The sequence below is a fragment of the Orbicella faveolata genome, unplaced genomic scaffold, assembly GCF_042242905.1.
Source record: "Orbicella faveolata isolate gen_17 unplaced genomic scaffold, um_ofav_v1 contig_27, whole genome shotgun sequence".
Taxonomy (NCBI): domain Eukaryota; kingdom Metazoa; phylum Cnidaria; class Anthozoa; order Scleractinia; family Merulinidae; genus Orbicella; species Orbicella faveolata.
Window position 1 is genome coordinate 1,359,507 of NW_028301555.1, and position 22,453 is coordinate 1,381,959.

General features: G+C 37.8%; 2 protein-coding genes across 2 annotated transcripts; one reads left to right on the forward strand and one right to left on the reverse strand.

The window, feature by feature from the left end:
* Positions 1-721: 721 nt before the first annotated feature.
* Positions 722-13,351, forward strand: LOC110045940 (gasdermin-E-like). The gene is made up of 7 exons (XM_020751598.2): positions 722-949; positions 4,900-5,245; positions 6,267-6,506; positions 7,337-7,455; positions 7,856-8,075; positions 8,708-8,778; positions 9,408-13,351. Exons 1-7 carry the CDS (start codon positions 755-757, stop codon positions 9,627-9,629), a joined length of 1,413 nt encoding a protein of 470 aa, XP_020607257.1. The 5' UTR covers positions 722-754; the 3' UTR covers positions 9,630-13,351.
* LOC110045922 (EF-hand domain-containing family member B-like) lies at positions 13,063-22,317 on the reverse strand. Its single transcript, XM_020751581.2, has 14 exons — positions 21,962-22,317; positions 21,649-21,711; positions 21,381-21,524; positions 20,845-20,944; positions 20,488-20,568; positions 19,939-20,049; positions 19,395-19,524; positions 18,979-19,285; positions 17,626-17,865; positions 17,386-17,512; positions 16,432-16,508; positions 15,993-16,097; positions 15,722-15,817; positions 13,063-13,490 (listed from the first exon to the last, which is right to left on the reverse strand). The coding sequence occupies exons 1-14, from the start codon at positions 22,010-22,012 to the stop codon at positions 13,416-13,418; spliced, it is 1,707 nt and encodes a 568-aa protein (XP_020607240.2). The 5' UTR covers positions 22,013-22,317; the 3' UTR covers positions 13,063-13,415.
* Positions 22,318-22,453: the final 136 nt, after the last annotated feature.

Here is a 22,453-nt window from a genome sequence, read left to right on the forward strand (position 1 = left end):
GTAACAGGACAGGCTCAGTCACGCTACTCGACTTTGGCGCGACTTTGATTCAAACGTCGAGTTACACTTGTTTCGCGCTAAGTGGCACCTATGAGCCAACCGGCTCTCTTCGCTCTCTTCAGTCCGATGTAGCAGGATGATCAGTGATACAATAAGGTAGTTCTTTGGTAATGTTATTTTTGTCAGTTTTAATTGAAAATTGTTCATGGAAGAATAAGCACTTAATGACTGGCCCCGAAGGAAACAGTGAGTTTTGTTTCCCAGAGACCCTCAATGTTCCCCGAGGCGAATCCGAGGGGAACATTGAGGTCGAGGGGAAACAAAACTCACTGTTTCCCGCGGGACCAGTCATAAAGTGTTTTGTTATACCTCCCAACTCAAAAAATAGAAAAAAACAGACAAACAAACAAACCAAAAATGCAAGGAAATTGTTTGCTTGACTCCGGCTGGCTCACAAATTTGCCGCGGTTTTAAGGAGAACGACCTTATCACGTGCGAGTCGGTTCAAGTTGTTGTTTCCTTAGGGAGTTCGTGAGTTTTGTTCGCCCTAGGGAATTGGTTAGTTTTGACCCACGACACGTGTCACGTTCTCCTCCAATCGTTAAAGGTATTTGAGTTGGGAGGTATGTTGAAAAACTTCACTGGCAGATCCGCGGGTCATCCCGTAATTTTCCCGCCCTTTATACGCCGTAGACATTACCCAGAATGCTCTTGTGGGTAATCTTTGTTTTGACAAGCTTCAAGACCCTTCAAGATGGCGTTGTTCGAAGCTTGTGCGAAACAGTTTGTAAAAGATACAGGGCGATCTACGCTTTTTCCTGTTCTTGATTTAAACACTTCTGCGCGTTGTGATATTCTTTGTGTTGTGACGAAGAAGAGGAGTCGTTGGCTCTGGAAGTCAGACAAATATAAAACAACTCCTTTCTCCTTGAACGAGCTTTTGACAAAGGTAAGCCGAAGGAAATTTAAGCTTAATTAAGCTTGCAGTGAAGGAAAATCGCTAAAGGTTTTCGCATTAAAAGTGGCAATCTAAGCTTCACAGAAACTCCAGGCCATTCCTTGCAATTTCGGTTGAGCTTGGGGAGATCGTGGCGTTTTTACATGAATAGGTTTGTCACTTATTTCCCTTGTTTGGCTACGCTCTGCCCATAAGGGACGGACCATTAGAAAAGTGATGGTGTGTGGCGGGGAAGTGGGACTTTTTCAGCTTGCAGGAATTTTTTTCACGTCCACTGCCTCTGCAAGATTTTTTTTCGGGGTCAAGTCCCCTGCACAAATTTTTTCTTTGTTGGGGATGGGGAGATATTCTACTGTCGCAATCTTAATCGTCACTGGCCACAATTTGATTGCCTGGAACAGGCTTGAAACAAATATTTTTTTAATCTTTCACACAGTCGTTTTGCTTTACTGTCAAAATTATACTCAGGAGGAAACATAACCAAGTAACAGACACATTTAGAAGCAGTTATTGCCCAACTGATGGGGTTGCTTTGCATTTTTTGTTTGATGTCTAGGGAAATAACAATTTTATTTATTCCCTCCCCTTTCAATAAAATTCATTCTTGGCATGCAGTGAATCAAGGTTTAACCAGGATTCTGTGAGTGGCTGCCCAGTAACCATGATATGGGGCCAAAGGGCCTATTCTGCCAGGAGGGTCTGGGAGTATGTCCCCCCTCAGAAAATTTCGCAAAAGTTAAGCGTTGTTGGTGCGTTTTCCATGATTTTCAGCCGATAAATTTAATGTATTTATTGGACTTAAATGATAATGTGTCGTTTAGATTGAAACAGCCCATACTAAACACATCAGTTGTGTTGACACCTCCATGATTGTCTTTTACAACGTTTGTCCAACGTTGATCTTAGCAGTCATCTTAGGGGAAGTGTCACGGTTCGCCATGGGTGTGCGCATTTGTGTCCACAATCGTCATTTATACATGTCAGTTGTGAAATCACTGCTATATATATGTTGAGGCTTTTATCACTTTTAAGCCATGGTTATCCGTAAGGGTTTTTCTGCAAGGATGTTTGGCTAGCAGTGTCCATGGTGAGGTTGCTGCGCACAAAATGTATTAGCCTTGAAAGGGAAAAATGTCCGTCTTGCTAGTATTTGTAGAGAAAACCAGGTGAATGGGGATTACACCAGGACCAAGAAATTAAAACTGCAATATAAAGTGGCTGACAAGGTACCCTTCAGGCGAGTACAATTTGTAAGCCTGAGAGCCCAATTCACTCTGCAGGAATTGTTTTTTCTTCACTTCTCCTTTGCACAATTTTTTTTTTCAGTCACCCTCCCTTGCATGAAATTTTTTTTTTGCTTTTTTCCCACCACCACCCTCATCATTTTTCTAATGGTCTGTCCCTAAGCTTAGTATTTTGCCCATTTATTACTACTGGTAAATAATTTGTACAAGCTTCAGTAATGATGGTGGTGATGATGATAATTTATTAATTTATATTGCACTTTTTAACATGCAATGATCAAAAGCACATTACAATATTAAAATGTAGTACAATTTCCAGAGGTGAATATAAGAATTGGACATTCTGATTGGTCGAAAAGCACATCATATGACGCTATATTCACCCTGCTAGAGCTTGGTTACTAAGCTTGCCATCTTTGCCAACTCGGCAAGTAAACATGGCAGACAATTGCTGAATGAAGTTTTCATTTATTTGAAAGACATCACTCCAAGTCCAGGATATTTGAAAAGATGGAAAATTTTCAAAATGACTGCTGTCGCACTTAGACCAAAACTCTTTGCAAGAACTCATATTCAAGGCTTCTAAGAATGGTAAACGCAGTGGTTGCATCGATCACCAGCAGGTCAGATCGACTGACCAAAATATAATTTTCTTCAAACTAAAGCTACTCATTTTTAGGCAATGATGACAACTGTGAATGAAGTCAACAATGATAAAACATAGGTACTGGATGAACTTATTTTTCGAAGTGTTTCGCTCATTTGTTTTACTGCTGAACTCGATGAGTAAAACTGATTCACAATTGATGTACATGTATGTAAGCTTATTATTAAAACTATGGCTGCATACGTGTATGCACACGAACAATTGTGTCTGTGTTTTTATGTTTTAGTCCGTTATTTTGTAGTCCTTGATATTCACCTCTGAAAATTATACTAAAACAATTATTCCGCTCAGGCTCAGTGAACATTGGTGAATAATTGTTAAATACTAAATATGTACATAAACTAAATTTAATTTTCAATGTTTGGGCAGCTTTTACACTCGCTAAGTGAAGTTCTCTCGGTGAAATTTTTAGAAAGTGTCACACCTCAAAAATGCCCCAAATCCTATTTTGAAAGACTGGAACTATCTCAGTTTCCAATGGCCAGCTCAGTACAAAGCCCCACCCTTCATCTGTACCCAAGGGAACGGATAAATGCTAGTCATTCCCAGTCCCTTATAGCTGTCTCAAATTCTCTGTCTTTTCTTCAGTAATCTCCACCTTGTCCATGATAGGGTGGGAGAACTGACCTGAAGGAGGAGAAGGGGTACTTGATAAGAAGAAGGCTCCATCTGACTGTTGAGTCAGTGATGTATTTAGACTAACCTGAGTCCTATTGCTGGTTTGCAGTGTCACATCATCAAAAATAATCGTAACCATTCAATGTATTAACTCAACAATCTGGGATATGATAGATGATTGTTATATAAACAACACGTGTTATTTGGAGAAGTGTTTCACCCAAATTTATAGAGCTTTGTATGGAGACTGTGACCATGTTGGTGCCCCTCGGAGGGACACAAACTTGGCGGCGTTAAAGTAACAGAAACATCTGTCATTGAGTTTTGCTATTTAAATGAAAAGTTATTACTCTAGAGCTCTGACACATTGAAATTAATACTTCTCCTAGAGCAAGAACTGTTCAGTTAGCAAAAACTTACACAATGACTCATCTTTTGACCTATGCAAGAGCCTTCTCGGGCTGCCATTCGATGTCGTGCAACACATAAACTTGGAAATTTAAACACGCTCTGTTACAAAATGAACAATGCTGTTGAGATTAAACGTCATAGAACGCCAAGTTATTAGAGAGTCTTACATTTGATGAAACTAAATTTTCAATTTTGGAAAATGATGACATCACTTGAAAACTGGCATTTTGAGCTAACTGGAGTGCTATTAAGGTGACTCCCTATAGTTTTACGATCGCACACGCACTGAGGACAGAAGCTCAGGTAATCTGTGTCACCTCAAAGGAAAATGTCAAAGTTTTTCGATATTTTATGACATCAACATGAGCAAAAAAGGCAAAACTGACACTGAATTTTCTTGCATTTCCTTTGGTGAAATTCCGTAAAATTTGGCAGAGTGGTAGTAAATATTTTACTTTAGTTGGAGCTCGTTTTTTAGGGAAATCTATAAGACCAAGGTTTTTTGCAGTGGTAAAAGACATAAATTTGAAAAAATCGAAAAAATTGCCTTTAAAAACCCTACTTTGTCTGCGTTTAAAATTTGTATCCTGCTGGAAACAATGTGCTGTAAAAGTTTTCACTAAAGGAAATTCAAGAAAATCACAAATAAAGCCATAAAAACAGTAAAAAAAAACATTTGTCTGGGCATTTTATACAGGAAATTCAAGACTACGGCCCAAAATTTTAACAGAGATGATAGCAGAACACTATTTAATCATTAGTTATTACATGTAATAAGTTTGAGAGGACTGGGTGTGAAAGCGAATGCAAAAACAGCATTCAAAACATAACACTTGCGTGCACAACGCTATAAATGATTACCCATAGAGCCACCTTAAAGTTAACCATAGTGCCATTATGTCAATTTTCCATTTTGCGTTTTAAAATGCCCAGGTTATTTCAATGTAATCACCTAGGCACCACTTTATACTCACTCTCTTTACGTCTTCACTCTCTTTTAGCCCGTTGACATTAGTGGCCAAATTAAAAAATCTGTTTTTATTGCAAACTACAAGAATGAGCCAAAGTTCCATGTCAGCGGCAAGCTAGGAGCAAAGATTGCCACAGAATTTGGAATAGATGTATCAGCTATAGATTCATTTACTATAAGCATGGATGTCGGAGATGTGATCAAAAAGCAAGTACATTGGGGTAATTTAAATGACGCACTAGCAGACATCACTTTGAATTTGGACCATGAATATGTCCAGTATATACTCTCCAAGCCGAGGAGAAGTCTATGTGTGATTTATGAAACAGTCGCAACACATGGAGATTCAGAGCTTGATTCAGATTCCAGTGGACAAGGTGTGTGTCATAGTTATACGAAATTTCATGAATGTGGTTGTTATGCACAAATTATAATACCGGTAATTGTATTTTATATGGTTACAAGTGATGTTTTGGAAGTTGTCAAAATTGTGTGATACTTAGCTTTCAAAGCAACTTTATTGACCATATAAATTGCACTGTCTTGCAGTTTGCACAAGTTTTTGCAAAATTTATGCAATTTAATTTTGCAGATGTTACAAACGTAACAGATGTGATATCAAAGTAGCAACAGACGTTTCATCTTTTAATTTGAATCTTTAGAGCAAGGATATTTTGTAGATGCAACAACAGTTCCTATTCAAATGAAAAAAAATTGATGCATTCACTGCTAACCTGTACTAACATGTACATGTGTGTCACGTTTATGTCATGGAGAGTGGCTTTCCCCATGAGACAGTAATTTTATATTATAATAATTATTATTTAGTAGAATTCTACTAGTATACTAATGCAAATAATGCTGTAATCTGATTGGCTGAGCCATTGAACACTATCAGCCATTAGTGTGCAGTGGCTGGAGGCCATCTCGGAAATGGCGACATTTTTTTCGTTTTTCCAAAGATTTGCAGGAAAATTTTGATGCAAATGGTTAAGTAAATTCCTGATAAGTGAAAATGAAGGACATTTGCGGTTTCTTGACAAAAAAACTGATGCGCGCGCACACAACTTCAATTTTAAATGATTTGACAATTCAATCCGAGTGACCTTTTGCAGGCGTAAAGTTTAATAATATGTCAAGAAATAACTGGAAACCACTATTTGAAGTAAATTTTAGTAAGAATTCTACTAAAACAATTGGGCCTCATTAACTATCACCTCATAGAAATCGAGAGCTCGTAATCTAATTGTTAACTAGTGCATAAAAAGGATGGTTAACCTAGCCAGGAAAACTGTTTCGATTTCAGACTAAATTTCTTCAAGTTAATAAGATAATTGTCTTAGAGTCATTAATCAATTTGAGATAATTTTTGTGTTCCTGTGTAATTAACCTGACCAGGCGATGCTTCCCTTAATGCTGGTAAACCTACATTCTCCATCAACTTGTCTGGATCTGTACAAGTGGCACACCATCGCTCATTTGAACTGCCCAATAACACCATACTTGGATATGCTTGCAATGAAATAACATTTGACTCAGCCATGGGAACATTTCAGTTGGTCCTAGCTGATGCCACAGATGGAGGAGGAATGAGCACTAGGGAGTGTTGCGTGTTTGACGAACCAGATGGTCAGAATGGTAAACAGCTTTGTCTCTAGAGTAACAATAATAATTTTAAGAGATCAAGACCTCTTCATACAAACTCATTTCTATCTGTAAGGGTGGGGGAGGAGGGATGGAAGAATGGTATCATGCAGGGATGAGGGGTTAAGGGGGGCTCCACTGGTCACCATTACTTTTTCTTTTTACTAATAGGGCAAATTTACTTGATGTAAAAAGAAGAATTTTTCTGTTAACCTGCTTTTGGGAATAGTCAGTTGATGCATTATTATTATCCATGTATGTCAAGCTCGTCTTGAGGTAAATCTGAGCATTCTTATTTGTTCTTTCTTGGTCAGGATTTGGTCATACGAACTGTCTCTATGGAAATGGTCATAAGCTTTTTTTTTTGTCAAATGTCAGGCCCAAATGCTACCTGCATATAATAAACTACTTACTAACCTAGCTTACTTGAGCTGTACTGGGGAACATTGGCCCTGGGTCGTTTTTGGACCCAACGCAGAAAGGTCCATACTGCCATGACCTCAGGCCAATATTCCCCAGTATGGCCCTCACCTTAAGTTTGTAAGAGGTTATTATTTTCCCTTGATAAGGAGAGGATTAACTGACTGTAGAGACTACAAGGATCTCTTTGCTAACCTCTGTGTATTTTAAATTTTTTTCATCTCCTTTTTATCTCAATTTGAAGACTGGGCATCGAGTAAGCACACAGCAAGATACATCTCTTTCCACAGCTAGTATCACAGAAAATTTAAATGCACTGTTCAACTTTAATTTAAGCTGGCAATAATTTGACTCAGTAGTGACATACCCGTATTTAATTATCTTCTTGTCTGATTTGTTTTCAGATAAAGCCCTGAAAGCTGTCTTTGATGACCTTCTCAACTCTCCACTCTGTTCCAAGATTTTTGATCTCTATAGGAAGATTCTTTCCTGCCCAGCAGCAGTTGCACCCCTGAGAGACCTGGTATGTTGACTGTGAAGTGCTGTTTTTCTGTCATCAGTGTATTATGTTGTTTCACATGGTTTCAACAAAACTTTCTTACTTGGGACAAAAAAAAAATCTGAGTCCCTGACAGGAATCAAACCCATGACCTCCCAAACACCGGGCGGGTGTTCTATCCCCTGAGCTATGAGAACTCATGGAGAGCACGGTCATTAACTGAGTTCATATGTGACAGGCGTTTTTCTACTCTTCATTTTTCGTGCCAGCAGGGAAGTTACTAATAGAGAGTGAGCTGGGGATAAGTAAGGGGTCTACCTTTGACTTGGGAACATTGTTTTTTTCTCGTAGTTAGTGTCGTTTCACAACACAACTTGATGTAGTTACTCCTCAAACTATTTTTTAATCATTTATTATAAAACAGCTAGAGAAAGGACTGTCCTCTGCTGAAAAGAAAAATCCCAAGCCATTTGAACTCAAAGAACTCAAGACCAAAGCAGGAGCTGCATATGAAAACTGCAAGGAACTGTTTCTTTTGTTAGGATTCAACATGGATGAGTCTGGAGATGGCAACATAACTTTTCCTCAGGGCAGTGCAGATGGTTTGTTACACTGTTGTACTGCTCTCACTGAAGCTCTAGTTGGTGAGTTCTAAATAAGATTGACCCTTCATAAGGGCATGTAAAATTAAATATTTTTTTTATGTATATGTAACTTATTTCATGACTGGGATGGCTGGGAGGGCCAAATAACAAATATCAGCCAATCTGATGGGGTTATTCCAGAAAAATCCATGCACCCCTGATGCATAGTATGCTAAAAATTCTAATAAGAAGGGGGTCAAGGACACTGGAAATCCAGTCAGGAGGGATGTCTTGGCTAAAAAGTGGTAAATTTGGGGTAACCTCAACTTTTTTTAGGTTTTGAAAGTTCAAGAAATTCTTTCACTAAATCAGCCATCAAGACTATGCGGTTTACCATGAGTTAATTATGGAGCTTTTTCCTTTAAGGGAGGATTTAAAATCTTTAGTATACAGTGTTGGGAACTAAATTTTGACAGCACTTGCCGTTTGGGCGAGAATCTCTCAAAATGTACTCGCCTAGTGTAATTTTCACTCGCTCAGAAAGATACCCCAGCTCCAATCTCTGGAACCAGTTATTCATGTGAGGCCTCCTTAAGATCATGGGCCGATTTTGACTCACATGGGTGAAAAGGCGAGCACTAATTTCCAACACTAAGTATATATACTGAAGAAGGTTATTTTTGAATACATAGAGTTATCAGCTCCTCAATGCCTTGCATTAAAAGAAGTGACTTCAGAATACCTGGAACCACTACTGTATCTGGTACGTTAATAACATGTTGTTGGAAATTTAACAAATAAAAAGCCTAAGATCTATCCAGTCCACGTACTATTTACCTGAAACAAGAATTTGAAGACACTTGAAATTTAGAAAACATGCATTCTGGCCTCTTGAGTAAGCTCCTCCCTTCCCCTTTTTTTGAGGCAGCAATTACAATTCTTCAATACATTAGATAGAAGATACCAGTTTTTAAATGTCTTCTAAATTGTATCTTATAAAAGAAGACTTTGAGAAGTACTCTTTGGATAACTTTGAATACTTAATACTCAGATTACATTGGTGTTTAAAAGCAAAATTATGTTATACAGTATTATAATAAAGTTATAATAACTTAGGAAGTGGTAGAGCACTCAAGAAGTAGGGAGAAACACTCAACGTCATCTCGTGTTTCCCCCTACATTTCTTTCTTGCTCTCCCACTTCCTGCTTTCTTTACAACAGTCGAGGCTTCTAAATTTGTTAAATAATAATTGAATATTACTTTTGAATAAGCATCTCCCTTGAATAAGTGCCATCCATCCCCCACCCACCCTCCACTTTATCCTAAATTTTAATCGGGGCCCTGGGCAGTAATTCAAGGATTTACAGTTATGTATCTTCTTCTTTTTTCAGCTCAAGAATGTTATGTACAGTAAGGACACATCAGTTGACGACCCACTGCTTCAGAGAGTGTGGACGCATTCTGCAAACCCTGCCAAGAATTTGCTTCTGTCATTAGGTTTTGACCAGGTGATAACAGAAGGGAACAATAAACTGTTACAGTTAACGTGGGACTCAGAACACATCTCTCTTGAGGATACTTATGTTGCGGTATTTGTTTTGTGTAGTGAATAATTTGTTAACTTTATTAAATTTTATTTGTACTCCTGTATATGAATTGATGTAAAATCCCATAAATGCACCACAAGAACAAGTTCTATGCAGCCAATCAGAAACAAGATCACTCCACCCGCCCTCTATGAGTTAGTTTAAATTTTGTTTCAACCGCGTGCTGCTATTAGGGCATAGTCTAATGATTGCTTCAAGGGTGAAACTCGAGTACATGTAACTAGTTTCTACATGACTGTACTGTATCTTCAATTTATCTTGCTCTGCATGACTATCGAGCACTCCTACAATTGTGTGAAAACACTTCTATTTTGCTTTGTTTATATCATGTTAGAGAGTTTTTTAAATTAATATTTTTTATTAAGGAAATACGTTATTGCTTAACACATTCTATTTCTGGGTTTAAGATTATAATCATGAATTTTTTTGGGGGGGGGGCAGGGTGGGGGGGAAAGGAACATTTTTATCTTGCTTTCGGTTTGTAATTTGTTTGACACAAGACATTCAATTAGTGGTTTCATTAATAGCTTAGCCAAAATATGGAAACATGTGCAGCTTGGCATATTTATATACCAAAGGAGACAACAGAGGACATAAATTAAGGTGCTATATACATACATTTTCACTTTACGTGACATTAGAGAAATATTATGAATGAATTACCACTTTGTGTTGAGGTGCATTGCCTTGAAGGATTTTAATTTCATTCATTAATAATTCATTGCAATGATAGCAATAGAATTTAATTTAATTTAAAGTGAATGACCATGATAATTTGCTTACAAAATTGGAATCTCCATGAGCAGAAGGGAAAGAGAGGAAATATTAAGTTATGGATACCAGAAAATGCTAGTTGCTGCGGAGCGAGCGTAGCGAGCAAGCAGCAACATAATCAGGATTTAAGAAGAATATATAGAAGGGGGTATGAATTCTAGAATTCATCACTTTTTACCAGAATGCATTGCAGTTAACCAGACTGCACTGCGCCACTTTTACCAGAGTGCATTATGCCTCGAACAACACGAGGATGTCATACTCGTCGAGCCGTCGTCCATTTTCGCGTGGATTCCACTGAGAAAGTTTGCTCTGATTTACCTGTAAAGTGATGTGAAGGGGATCGTGCTTGACTTTTACAACTCTTGCTATGTAGTATGTGAAAGTTTGTAAATCTGGACGATTAATTGTGACATCTTAATCTTAGTACGTCATTTCTTAGCAGTCTCGCCTCCTTCGTTGAATTCTTAAATGAAGAGAAATCGTCGTTACTAAAGCCTGTAGAATAATTAAAACAAACGAAAACCGTGGAACACGCTGATTTCATATATGCTGCAATCTATTCCTTTTCATCGAAACATGAATTTAAGCTAAAGCTTGGACATTTTCACACATCGCGATGGACACGTTCTCGACACAGTCTGTCAAGTTCTAGAGATATTTAATGCGTACCAGTACAGAATTTATAAGTTAGATTTCTGCTCCTACAATTTCCACATCTTTCGATTTTCGCGATCTGGTAAAGGGGATGCTGATGTGTATCGTTTTATGTCCAAACATACTTCAGATCACAATGTGCTTTTTTGTCTCGATCCTTTGTCACACCTCGCCATCGATGCGTCATCATGCATGAAGTTGATGCATACAAGGACAGATTGTGACACCACGATTTGACACTACTTTGAGAAATAACAGTTAATTTAAGTCTTGAAACGTGCAGATAGATGAATCACGGCGTTAAATATGTCACTATCAACAGAATGTGCCGCAGCATTACTATCTTTTAGATACCCTAGTGGCTAAATATATTTGGTAGGGTACTAACAGTGTGAAATAGTGAGTAAAATACATTGATTTATGGTTGTCCTGTAAGGTTCCCAAGGACCCCACACTTGTCTCATACAGTGTAGCCTAAAAAAATTATTTATATTTAACTAAAACAACTGTTTTTGTCCCCTTCCTGTATTCCAAGTGTGGTTTATTTTATTGGAGCTGAATTTCTTCAGCTAATAAAATTTTGCATTACTTACATACAGAGTCAAATTCTTTTAATGTGACATACTTGATTACTATCAATACCAGAGCTTTTAACTCAACAGGACATGTAAGCTTTTCTTATGATCTTCTCGTCAAGAGCGATCAACTAATTATTATTAACGAGTTCTCTTATCGATATCAATGTGAAGGTGCCCAGTTATATACACACAGTGAATTTTATGTTAAATGATCTCTTGGAGACCAAGTGAACTGCATAAAATAATAAGAATTAATTAAAAAGGTGTTGAAATAATAATAATTAATTGTTACAGTACATATGCATTGTTTCATAAGTTGATACTCATCTTGGCATCAAGTACAAAATATAGTTAGAGGGTGGTTCGAAAACAAAGACCCAGTAGTGGACCAAAGCAAAGACCTGTAAGCCACAATGAAGAGCCATGGACCAAAGCAAAGACTCTCTGATCTAACAAACAAATAGATTCCATGGTGCTGTGCGATTGTTCAGTAATAAATCACGGAATGTTTTTGTTCTTACCACATTTTGACATCATCTGTGATCTTCTACTGTACAGACACACAACAACATGGAATCTTTTTATTTAATTTATACAATAAAGTAACAAAAGAGAAATGCTTATGATGTCATCTATGTCTATCCTCCAGTGTATCATAAGTAAGAATAATAATTTGACTTGTTATAATTATATAAAGACCAATAGAGAACCAAGCGCATCTTCAGCACAAACTGAATGGCTCTGAATCGATATTCAGTCTCACAAGGAAAGTCAGTGATGTGTCAAAACAGTTAGCATTATTAACACGAAGGTAGACCGGATTTTCATCATGGTCATTTGAGTGCTCAGTTCAAAGGTGTGTTTGTGAGCAGCATCAACATTCCAAGTTACGTAAAAATGTTATGGTAAACTTCACTGAATCGAGCAACGTTCAGTTGGTCTTCCTATTAATCCAGGGGTCTTTGTTTTAGTCCAGTGGTTCTTCGTTTATGGGAATTAGAAACATCCATTGTCATAGGATGTGTTCAATATACAAATTATGAAAACAGTGCTTTTAACAAATAAACAATAGCCTCCATTTAGCGCAAAAATATGCCCAGATATTTGTCCGCAGACATCATGTTCCAAGAAGTGAAGTTTTCCGAGAGCGATGCTCAGGAAAACAGTGAGCTTTGAGGAACAGATTATGTCCAAGGACAAATATCCATGCATATTTTTGCACCAAAATGGAGGGTTTTGTGTTAATTATCCTTCAAATATTTTGCGCAACACACACAGCGTTGAAAATTGGGGAATATCACTGAGACATTCCCCAGTTTTAATTTAGCTTGGGCACATTCAGTCACATGACATGTTAAGAGCAATTGCGTGCATGCTAACATATTTTATGTATTAAGATCGTTATGTAGGCATTAAACAAAACTGTAGAGTTGTTTTTAACCAACTTCTTTTAACCAACTTTTTATTGATCGATTTATTTTTAAGTCTCAAACGTTTGTTTATTTACAAAATACTCCATGTAGGTTGTTATATATCATAATTAGTTTTAATTTCTTATTTCATACAATTAATAGTTAAATTTAACAAATGTAAAGAGACACCAAATGTATTAGACAGAGACTTAAAACTGTTTCAAAATGCTGTGCTATGAAAACTATGTTTTACATTGTACTCAGAATCAAGCTTGAACTCTGAAATAAAATCTGAGTTGTTAAAAAATATTTAGCTATTTGTGTCTTGGCATTATTCGAAAAGAAATAATCACTGATTTGCATTCTTGTTTTTACGACACTTGGGTTTCAGCAAGTTTCTGTGCAGTCACTTCATCCATGACTCCTCTGAATGACTCCACACTGACCTACAGAGAAAAATGAAGCCTGTCATACTTTTGTTATTGTGTATAGTAAATATACCTAAAGTATGTAAACCTGTCTTGGTCTATGAACATGCAAAAAAAAGAACTTGGCCTTTATGCATGTACAGCCTTCTTGACCTCGTGCGTGGTCAATAACCCATCTTTGTGCCTTGGGTGTACAATAACAAATCTTTTGAACCCTCCTGAAATGTCTTTCTGTTTATTATGTTTATGAACATTATTTTCCATTTGATTCATTCTACAAAGCAAACAACATACATTGATGTGCCATAACTATGTTTAGGTAGCCTTTTATAATCAACTGGAGCACACATTGTACACTATGACCAATTTTATTATCATTTAAGAAAAGAAAACATACTGTGTTTCTATCGAGTTTTAGTATAAAGCTACTAGGCATTAGCATTCTATCATGAATGCGGTTCTCTGATTGGCTACGATACTCACTAGCTATCTATTCTGTGATAGCAGTAGCGTGGCAGTGTGCCCTTGTTAACAAAATGATGGCCCCTTTGTGCCGTTTTCAAAGTGTCTGGGAAGAGGATTTAGATCAAGTCTTGAACGACTAGTAGATTTATACTAAAACAATTAGATTATTCGCTTTTGATTGTGAGGTGAAACAGAAAGAAAGAAACTGCTGTGGTCAAATTTAGCTACCAGTATGGTCAAAATTTATAGTCAAGTGAAATTACCTTAATTTGCACCTTCTATTTTCCAAAGTCACTAATAATAATGTCATGGCGTAAATCAATTATTTTTAATTTCAACAGGTTAATGTGATTATGTGAAGGTGAATTAATCAACATGACTTGAGCGTGGGACAAAGAAAAATTCTGAGTCCCCGACAGGAATCGAACCCATGACCTCCCAAACACCGGGCGGGCGCTCTATCCACTGAGCTACGAGAACTCATGGAGAGCAAGGTCATTTAACTGAGTTCATATATGACAGGTGTCCTGCATACTGCTAGGATCAACGCTATCGAATTCATCGAGGGTAGTGATAAGTTAATAAAGATGGTGAATTTTAAGCTCGGTAGTGAAATGTGAAGGTGAATTAATCAACATGACTCGAGCGTGGGACAAAGAAAAATTCTGAGTCCCCGACAGGAATCGAACCCATGACCTCCCAAACACCGGGCGGGCGCTCTATCCACTGAGCTACGAGAACTCATGGAGAGCAAGGTCATTTAACTGAGTTCATATATGACAGGTGTCCTGCATACTGCTAGGATCAATGCTATCGAATTCATCGAGGGTAGTGATAAGTTAATAAAGATGGTGAATTTTAAGCTCGGTAGTGAAATGTGAAGGTGAATTAATCAACATGACTCGAGCGTGGGACAAAGAAAAATTCTGAGTCCCCGACAGGAATCGAACCCATGACCTCCCGAACACCGGGTGGGCGCTCTATCCACTGAGCTACGAGAACTCATGGAGAGCAAGGTCATTTAACTGAGTTCATATATGACAGGTGTCCTGCATACTGCTAGGATCAACGCTATCGAATTCATCGAGGGTAGTGATAAGTCAATAAAGATGGTGAATTTTAAGCTCGGTAGTGAAATGTGAAGGTGAATTAATCAACATGACTCGAGCGTGGGACAAAGAAAAATTCTGAGTCCCCGACAGGAATCGAACCCATGACCTCCCAAACACCGGGCGGGCGCTCTATCCACTGAGCTACGAGAACTCATGGAGAGCAAGGTCATTTAACTGAGTTCATATATGACAGGTGTCCTGCATACTGCTAGGATCAATGCTATCGAATTCATCGAGGGTAGTGATAAGTTAATAAAGATGGTGAATTTTAAGTTCGGTAGTGAAATGTGAAGGTGAATTAATCAACATGACTCGAGCGTGGGACAAAGAAAAATTCTGAGTCCCCGACAGGAATCGAACCCACTACTCTCGATGAATACGATAGCGTTGATCCTAGCAGTATGCAGGACACCTGTCATATATGAACTCAGTTAAATGACCTTGCTCTCCATGAGTTCTCGTAGCTCAGTGGATAGAGCGCCCGCCCAGTGTTCGGGAGGTCATGGGTTCGATTCCTGTCGGGGACTCAGAATTTTTCTTTGTCCCACGCTCGAGTCATGTTGATTAATTCACCTTCACATTTCACTACCGAGCTTAAAATTCATCATCTTTATTAACTTAATGTGATTAGTCAGTAAAAATTCAAACAAGAACTGATTATAGTCTTATTACCAGTCCATTAGGGTGCCGTGTGCTCGCTTGTTCCCAAATCTTTTCAAATGCATTGGTTGTCATCTCAACTCCAATTCCATCAAAGATTCTTCTTATCTGTATATCAATGCAAGTAATGACTGTGATGAATTAAACCACTTCTAAATAGAATACCTTTAAAGAGTAAATGTTTACTGGTGTTAATAAATAGTAATTTTTATTAATTTACTTAAAGAAAGGAATCGTGCAGTGATTTAATCTTTTATACAAGTGTGTTTTGATGTATACAAACCTCATACTGATCTCTGGGTTGAAAGAAGTCCTTCTCGTAGACTCCACGGTTACTGTAAATCGATGGGTTAATCAAGCCATAGGCATCAGATTCATCACCATAGTTCTGTAAACAAATGGTTACAATACTGAATATTAAATAAATAAAAAAATAACGAAATAATTTTGATTAATAATTATTGTTGATTACTTATAGTTTGTATTGATTGGTGAACTTAATATGACAGGCATCATGACGTTATGGTTGGTTTGGACCCCAAGTCTGATCACTGACTGGGTTTGTGTCATTGATGTACCTTTTGTGCCTTCTGAATGCTGCTCACAGATCATTTTTTAAAGTAACAGACAAGCCGTGACCTTCAAATAGTCGACTATTTTAAGTAAATTTTTTATTGTTGCAGTATAATTATTCGGCACTGAAGTAAGTTATTTGTACTCACCTTAGTATCACCTACTCGTCTTGTATTCGGTGCTGGTAAATCTGATCTAATCGTTGGGACTCCATAAGCCCTCCAGCCTTAAATTAAAAATAAATATTGTGTTTGCTAATCATGATCATTTGTTCTACCCATTTATTATCTTTGGAAGATACTACCAAACGTTATCAATTCTTGCAGCTGTAGTTTGTTTTAGGAAATTGTTTGAAACAGGCACCTGTCATAGTGTTTGCAGACAAGCTGCATTGGACTGTGCTGTATAAGCTCATGCAAGGGCAACAACATTTAATTTGTACTTCCACATGATTCAGCTTTTACATGTATTTGACAGTTAAAAATATATGTGTACAAAAACCACTCTGTGGCTGCTGTGCTTTAAAGGGGCATTAGGTAATTGGTTCATGAAAGGCACGGCGGTTAATGGTTAGCGCACTACACTCTGGATTGAGTGGTCTGGGTTTGAGCCCTGGCCAGGGTCACTGTGTTGTGTTCTTGGGCAAGACACTTTACTCTCACAGTGCCTCTCTTCACCCAGGTGTATACATGGGTACTGGCAAAATAATGCTGGGAGTAACCTGGGATGGACTAGCATCCCATCCAGGGGGGAGTAGAAATACTCCTAGTCGCTTCATGCTTCAGAAACCAGAGATAAGTGCCGGCCTGATGGGCCACTAGGCTTGTAAGCTTGCAGACTTTACCTTACCTTTTAGTAATTGGTTAATAATTATTAGATTATCTCTGACAAGTGTGAATGTCCTCAAAAAACGTGAGAATATTCTGCAGTCTGTTTTTCTTCTCGTGCTTGCTGTACCCATGTCTCTTCCCATTCCCCTTTAGTCTAAAGAGTCTTGCCTCATAACCCCTACTGAATTTTGATGCGAGAGAAAAACAGACTGCCAGCAGTCTATTGTATGGCATTCTACAAGAATTAATTACAAAGAAAGCGTTAGATGATACCTGATGTTCTGATCTTTCCAGTGACATCATTAAATTGAGATGATGAAGTTTTCCAGCCCCCTACTGCTTGGTCAATCTGTTTCTGGAGTCTTGTTGGTGTTGACTCGCCTGTCTTTTGCCCCTCCTCCTACAAAAACAATGGAATTTGTCACCTGAGCAAATCTGTTAATAATAAGTTAATTGTTGTCACTATGGTCTTTTATAAATTGTCAACTTCAAGAGGCCACATTTTTTTCTAACCTTCACTTCTCCCTCAGTTGTTTCACCCTGTTGTGTAGTTGTCACGGCACCCTTGATTGCTCCTGACGGCATCTTGTCTTTCCAGTTAAGGAAGTTAGCAAACTCATCATAGTTAATCTGGCCATCACCATCAACGTCACAGTAAGCAAACATGGACTCCAGGAGCTCGGGTTCCACAGGAAGGTTGAACTGGATGCACACTTCTCGCAATTCATCAAGTGAAATTTTCCCAGAATTATCCTGCAAGTTGGGTGACATTATCTAATAATTAGTATATTCTCAGCTCCGACTATTGCATTTCTAGCTCTCTGATTGGCTCAAAAACTCCGACTATGAGCCATTAGTCGGAGTTTTACCTTATATGGAAAACAGTGCGCCAAGTTTAAAAATTTTCCGCTCTGTAAAATTGTTGAAATAAAAATCGGCGGCAAAAACCCGATTAAGAATATACTAAAACAATTATTCCATTCGACCTTGTTGGATATGAAGTGATCATAACCAACTCGCGCTACGCGCTCGTTGGTTATTTATCACTTCATATCCAACGCGGTTTCATGGAATAATTGTTAATTAGCCATTATGTCCCTATAAGTATTTAGCTGTAAGTGAAGTAATACTGAACAGAAGCATCTAATAAACAGAGAGCTTTTCAACTTGAGCATTGACTATTTAACAATTAGACCCGTAGCCCGCAAGGGCTACGGGTCAATAGCCCATGAGGCAAAGCCTCATGGGCTATTGACCCGTGGCCCTTGAGGGCGAAGGGTCTAATATTATTGTTTTAGTATCACCCAACTAGTCAGACAGAAAAGGTAATAATAAAGTTAGCAAATGCAGGTTGGAGAAATATTTATTTGGGAATAAAATGAAAGAAAGCGTCAAGCTCGATGGCGTCAATTTCGCTACTCGATGACTATTACTAATAGTCCCCTAGTAGCGTAGCCAATCAAAATGCAGGATTTGCATTAGTCCACTAGTTGGGTGATACTAATAAACTGTTATGCACATTTTGCCTCCTTAATTTGCTGAATTATTTTATCATACTTTTATATGCCTTAATTGTGACCCATCCTGCAAGATCAGCGAATTTCATTCAATCAAGGTTGTCCATGCAGTGCCTTTGAGAATTTCCACAAATGTTTTTGTACGAGGTATATTTTGTTGTATGATGGAAGTCAGGGGCATTCTTGGAAGCTCATGAAATTGGTAGTCTTGGAATAATATTTTATTCATTAATTCTCCCTTGAGTGTCATATTTTTATTTAGGATTTTGGTGTCTCTTTTCTACTAGTCCATGCCTTTTTTATGGTCATGACCTGTCTTTTCCACACCCTTTCAAAAAACCATCTTTACCTTGTCATAATATTGAAAAGCAGCTCTCAGATCATGGAAATTGTGGTAATTTGCTTGCTTCAAATGATGCCTCACAGCAGCTAACACTCCCCTCTCTCTGTCTTGACCTCGAAGGTACTTCCCAGGAACACGCATGTGGATTAAATCCCCTGCGCCATACTCGTCGGGTTTGACCATAACACCAAACGTATGATCTGGAGTGACTCTGAGTGTATCTTTGATGGGATCATGTACTTTGCCAAGTTGAGGCTGGGTTCTTTCTCGGAAGTCATCCACTCGCTTTGAGACAATCTTTGTTGCCTTTTCCCTGTAGGGAGAGATTTAAAGTAGTTGAAATTTCATTCAAAGTCAAATTTTATCTAAGATGTGGAAATGAATTAAGTTTCATACTTCTTTTTAAAAAAAAGATAACTCACTGTTGTGTCTCATGAAGCCACTTGAGTGTTTTTCTCACATGTATCCCATCGTTGTTATGTGGCGTTTCCACACCAAACTTGCTGTCTCTGGGTATTCTGCTCCAGTCGTACTTTCTATCAACCATTTCACCTGGGAAGATTAACAGTGGTGTTATGTTATTTGGGCAATGGACAACCCAGTGCAGAGATGCCAACCTTAAAAATGCCAAATCTGGGAGATTGCCAATTTTACCTTCTTGTTCCTGAAGTATGTTTTACATAGTGGAGCTCCACCAATTCAACCCCAAAAAAGTGTCATGACAGATAAAAAAATTCCCCCAAAACAACAAAGATTGGCAAAATGTAATTTGAAAATGAAAATGTATTAATTTGTATCTGAAAATACATTTTATTTGCTTTCCTTCTTATTGTCCAGGAGATTTGTTGACCTGTACAGGAGACTGGGAGATTTAGACTGTATCTGGAAGACTTCTTGGCACAGATGCTTCTGGGTACATAGTATTTTCAAAGAAATGAAGTTATAAATAGTCATTTCTAAACTTACCCACGTCAAAGTCATTGTGGCTAACTTTGTAAAGTTCTTTGCCTTCCAGTGACTCAGTGTTCACTTGTGCTGCAGTCTTACTTGGATTCACCATCTCCCCAGCACTTCCATCTACATGTGTAAAGATATTTAAAATGAACAAACAATTATTAACAATTATTATTTAGACCCACAGCATCAGTTGCTATAATTGAAGATGCTAGTGGAAAACCCTCCTAAGTGACTATTTAGGTCAAAAATTTTTTTTGTCAAAAGTGCCCAATTTTTTGCATATGGCCTTCAGTTTACCTACTTAACAATGCCTTGCTGTTTTTATCACCAGTTTGCTTTTCGTTTCCGAGAAAATTGAAGCCAAAATATTGAAGAGTCGTTGAATTATTAACAAATTCAACAGCAGCTCCCTGATAACATCCTCATGAAGATCCTAAAGGATCCTTGAAAGATATTCACCTGGGTCATATTTCTTAAAAAATTCTGCTTGTTAATACAAGCCACTGATTGAATGCACTTGTTTATGTGTACTATATAGATGACTAATATTTTTTTTACCTTTGATAGTTTTGACTCCATACATGACATCAGTAGGTCCCACACCATTTGGCAGTCCTGGCCTTTGGTCGTGGCAACGCCCTATATAGATCATCAGAGCAAAAAATATCATAATTATATTTAAATGTTTGTTGAGTTTTCTTTAGATCTAAATAAATTGTCCAGCTCTTAGAATCCAGCTACAATTAGTCATGATGGGTATGATGAAAGTAGTGACATTCTCGGAAACCCAGGGGCAGTTAGTTGGGATGGGAGGAAGTAAACTCAGGAAACTTTTGGCGCTTCAATTTTTGCTGAATTTATTGTCCCTGGGTCTCTGGAGATGAAATGGTGGTAAGAATTATTTAATTTTGTTACCTAAAGGGGCATTCTTCCTGCTTGCATAAAGGCCTTCCTTTTTATCAAGCATCCTTTGAGAGAATAAGCTTTTCCTGGTGGGATTCACAAGATCTCCGGCCTGTTATAGAAATCAGAGAAATTAGAATAAGTCTCACATTGATTGCATTAAAAATGTTATCTTGCATTGTTTACGCTTGCAGGAGCCACAGATCAAATGAAAAAATATACAATAATAAGTTTATAAACGCTGAAATGTTACAATCATTGAATTTTGTAACTTCAAAATTGTTTTGATTTAAACTATAGTTTTATTTCACCGAAAAAGTAGTCTCTTTTTATTGTGTAGTGCAAAGACAAAAGGCAATCGAGGTAAACAGCTGTTAAAAATTTGCATACGAATAAGTTCGCTAACTATAACACTCCGTTGGAAACATTGTCGCAGGATGTAACAAAACCTGAAACAATTACTTTCTAGTAACGATTTTACAAAGCGATCAATGCTAGAAATAATACAAGAAAGATTTTACAAACCAGAATTCAAATAAAATACGTACAACAAGTGAAGATTTCGTGTTGACTCCGTGAACGATTCGTGAAGCGATGTCGGGATCATTCGCTCTGCCATAAAATACTCTCTCTTTTGCTGCTTCGGGTTGCGTTGTTGCTCGAAACTTTCGCACTGTCTCTGGTTTGAGAGGCTAAAAGGGAAGATATAAATTTAAAAATAGAGTAAGTCTCACCGTAATCAAGCCTTTTACCTTTAATAAAGTAAATCACAAGTCACGAAGCTGTCGAGAGCAAGATGATTTTGCTTTCACCTACCCGTTGTGATATTTGTAAGCAGTCTCCGGATGTTTCGCCGCTAACATTGAAAAGCTTTCCCGCCTGTGAAGGAATTAAAAGTTAAACTTTAACGTTTGAACCTTGTTATACGGTCTACAATGGCTTCCAAAAGTGTCTCCTATATCTCAGTGCTTGAGCAGAACGTGTGTGCATGTACATATGCGGAAGGCCAAATGATTTTGCCGGATTTTGAATCCTGTAGGGAGATCTGAGTTGTTTCATTTGCAAAATAAGCCATTGTAGTAAGAGAATTCAACATAGATTCTTAAATCTCCTAAGATGATATTCTTACCGGAACAATTCCAGGATTTCTGTCTATGAATCTCCCAGCGTTTGTCAACATGGCTCGATCGTTTCCCAGCCGGCTTCTTGTCTTGAATGAGTTTTCTTGAGAAGAGAAGTTTAAAACTTTTTCAAGACCCTGTAATCGAGGTTAGGAGCTTTCTTTCTTTCCTCCTGAGTTTAGAGATACTGTTTTTAAGCCGCAACTTTGGAGCAAGCTGTATTCTCTCAACAACTTTCAAGAGAAGTGAAGTAAATGAAACTTTCGGATAGTTTTTCTTGGCGTCCACTGTCTCCTAGCAACCAAGAAAACCTGTACTCCATCAAAATTACTTCCGGTCGGAATAACTTCCGGTACCAACCAAATTCATCCAAACTGAAAGTAGGGAAATAATCGGGAAACGACAAGCAAGGTGATTTCTTTTTTGAAATTAACCGTAATACCTTTGCTTAATTGTTGAGAAAGAGCTCTGCATATTTTATTTTCAAGTCTTTGCGATTG

Coding starts and splice junctions, on each gene's coding strand:
- LOC110045940 (XM_020751598.2), top strand. CDS start 755: ATGGCGTTGTTCGAAGCTTGTGCGAAACAGTTTGTAAAAGATACAGGG. Junction 950..4,899: donor TGAACGAGCTTTTGACAAAG/GTAAGCCGAAGG, acceptor ACTCTCTTTTAG/CCCGTTGACATTAGTGGCCA. Junction 6,507..7,336: donor CGAACCAGATGGTCAGAATG/GTAAACAGCTTT, acceptor ATTTGTTTTCAG/ATAAAGCCCTGAAAGCTGTC.
- LOC110045922 (XM_020751581.2), bottom strand. CDS start 22,012: ATGTTGACAAACGCTGGGAGATTCATAGACAGAAATCCTGGAATTGTT. Junction 19,286..19,394: donor TGGCTTCATGAGACACAACA/GTGAGTTATCTT, acceptor CTCTCCCTACAG/GGAAAAGGCAACAAAGATTG. Junction 15,818..15,992: donor AACCCAGAGATCAGTATGAG/GTTTGTATACAT, acceptor ATTGATATACAG/ATAAGAAGAATCTTTGATGG.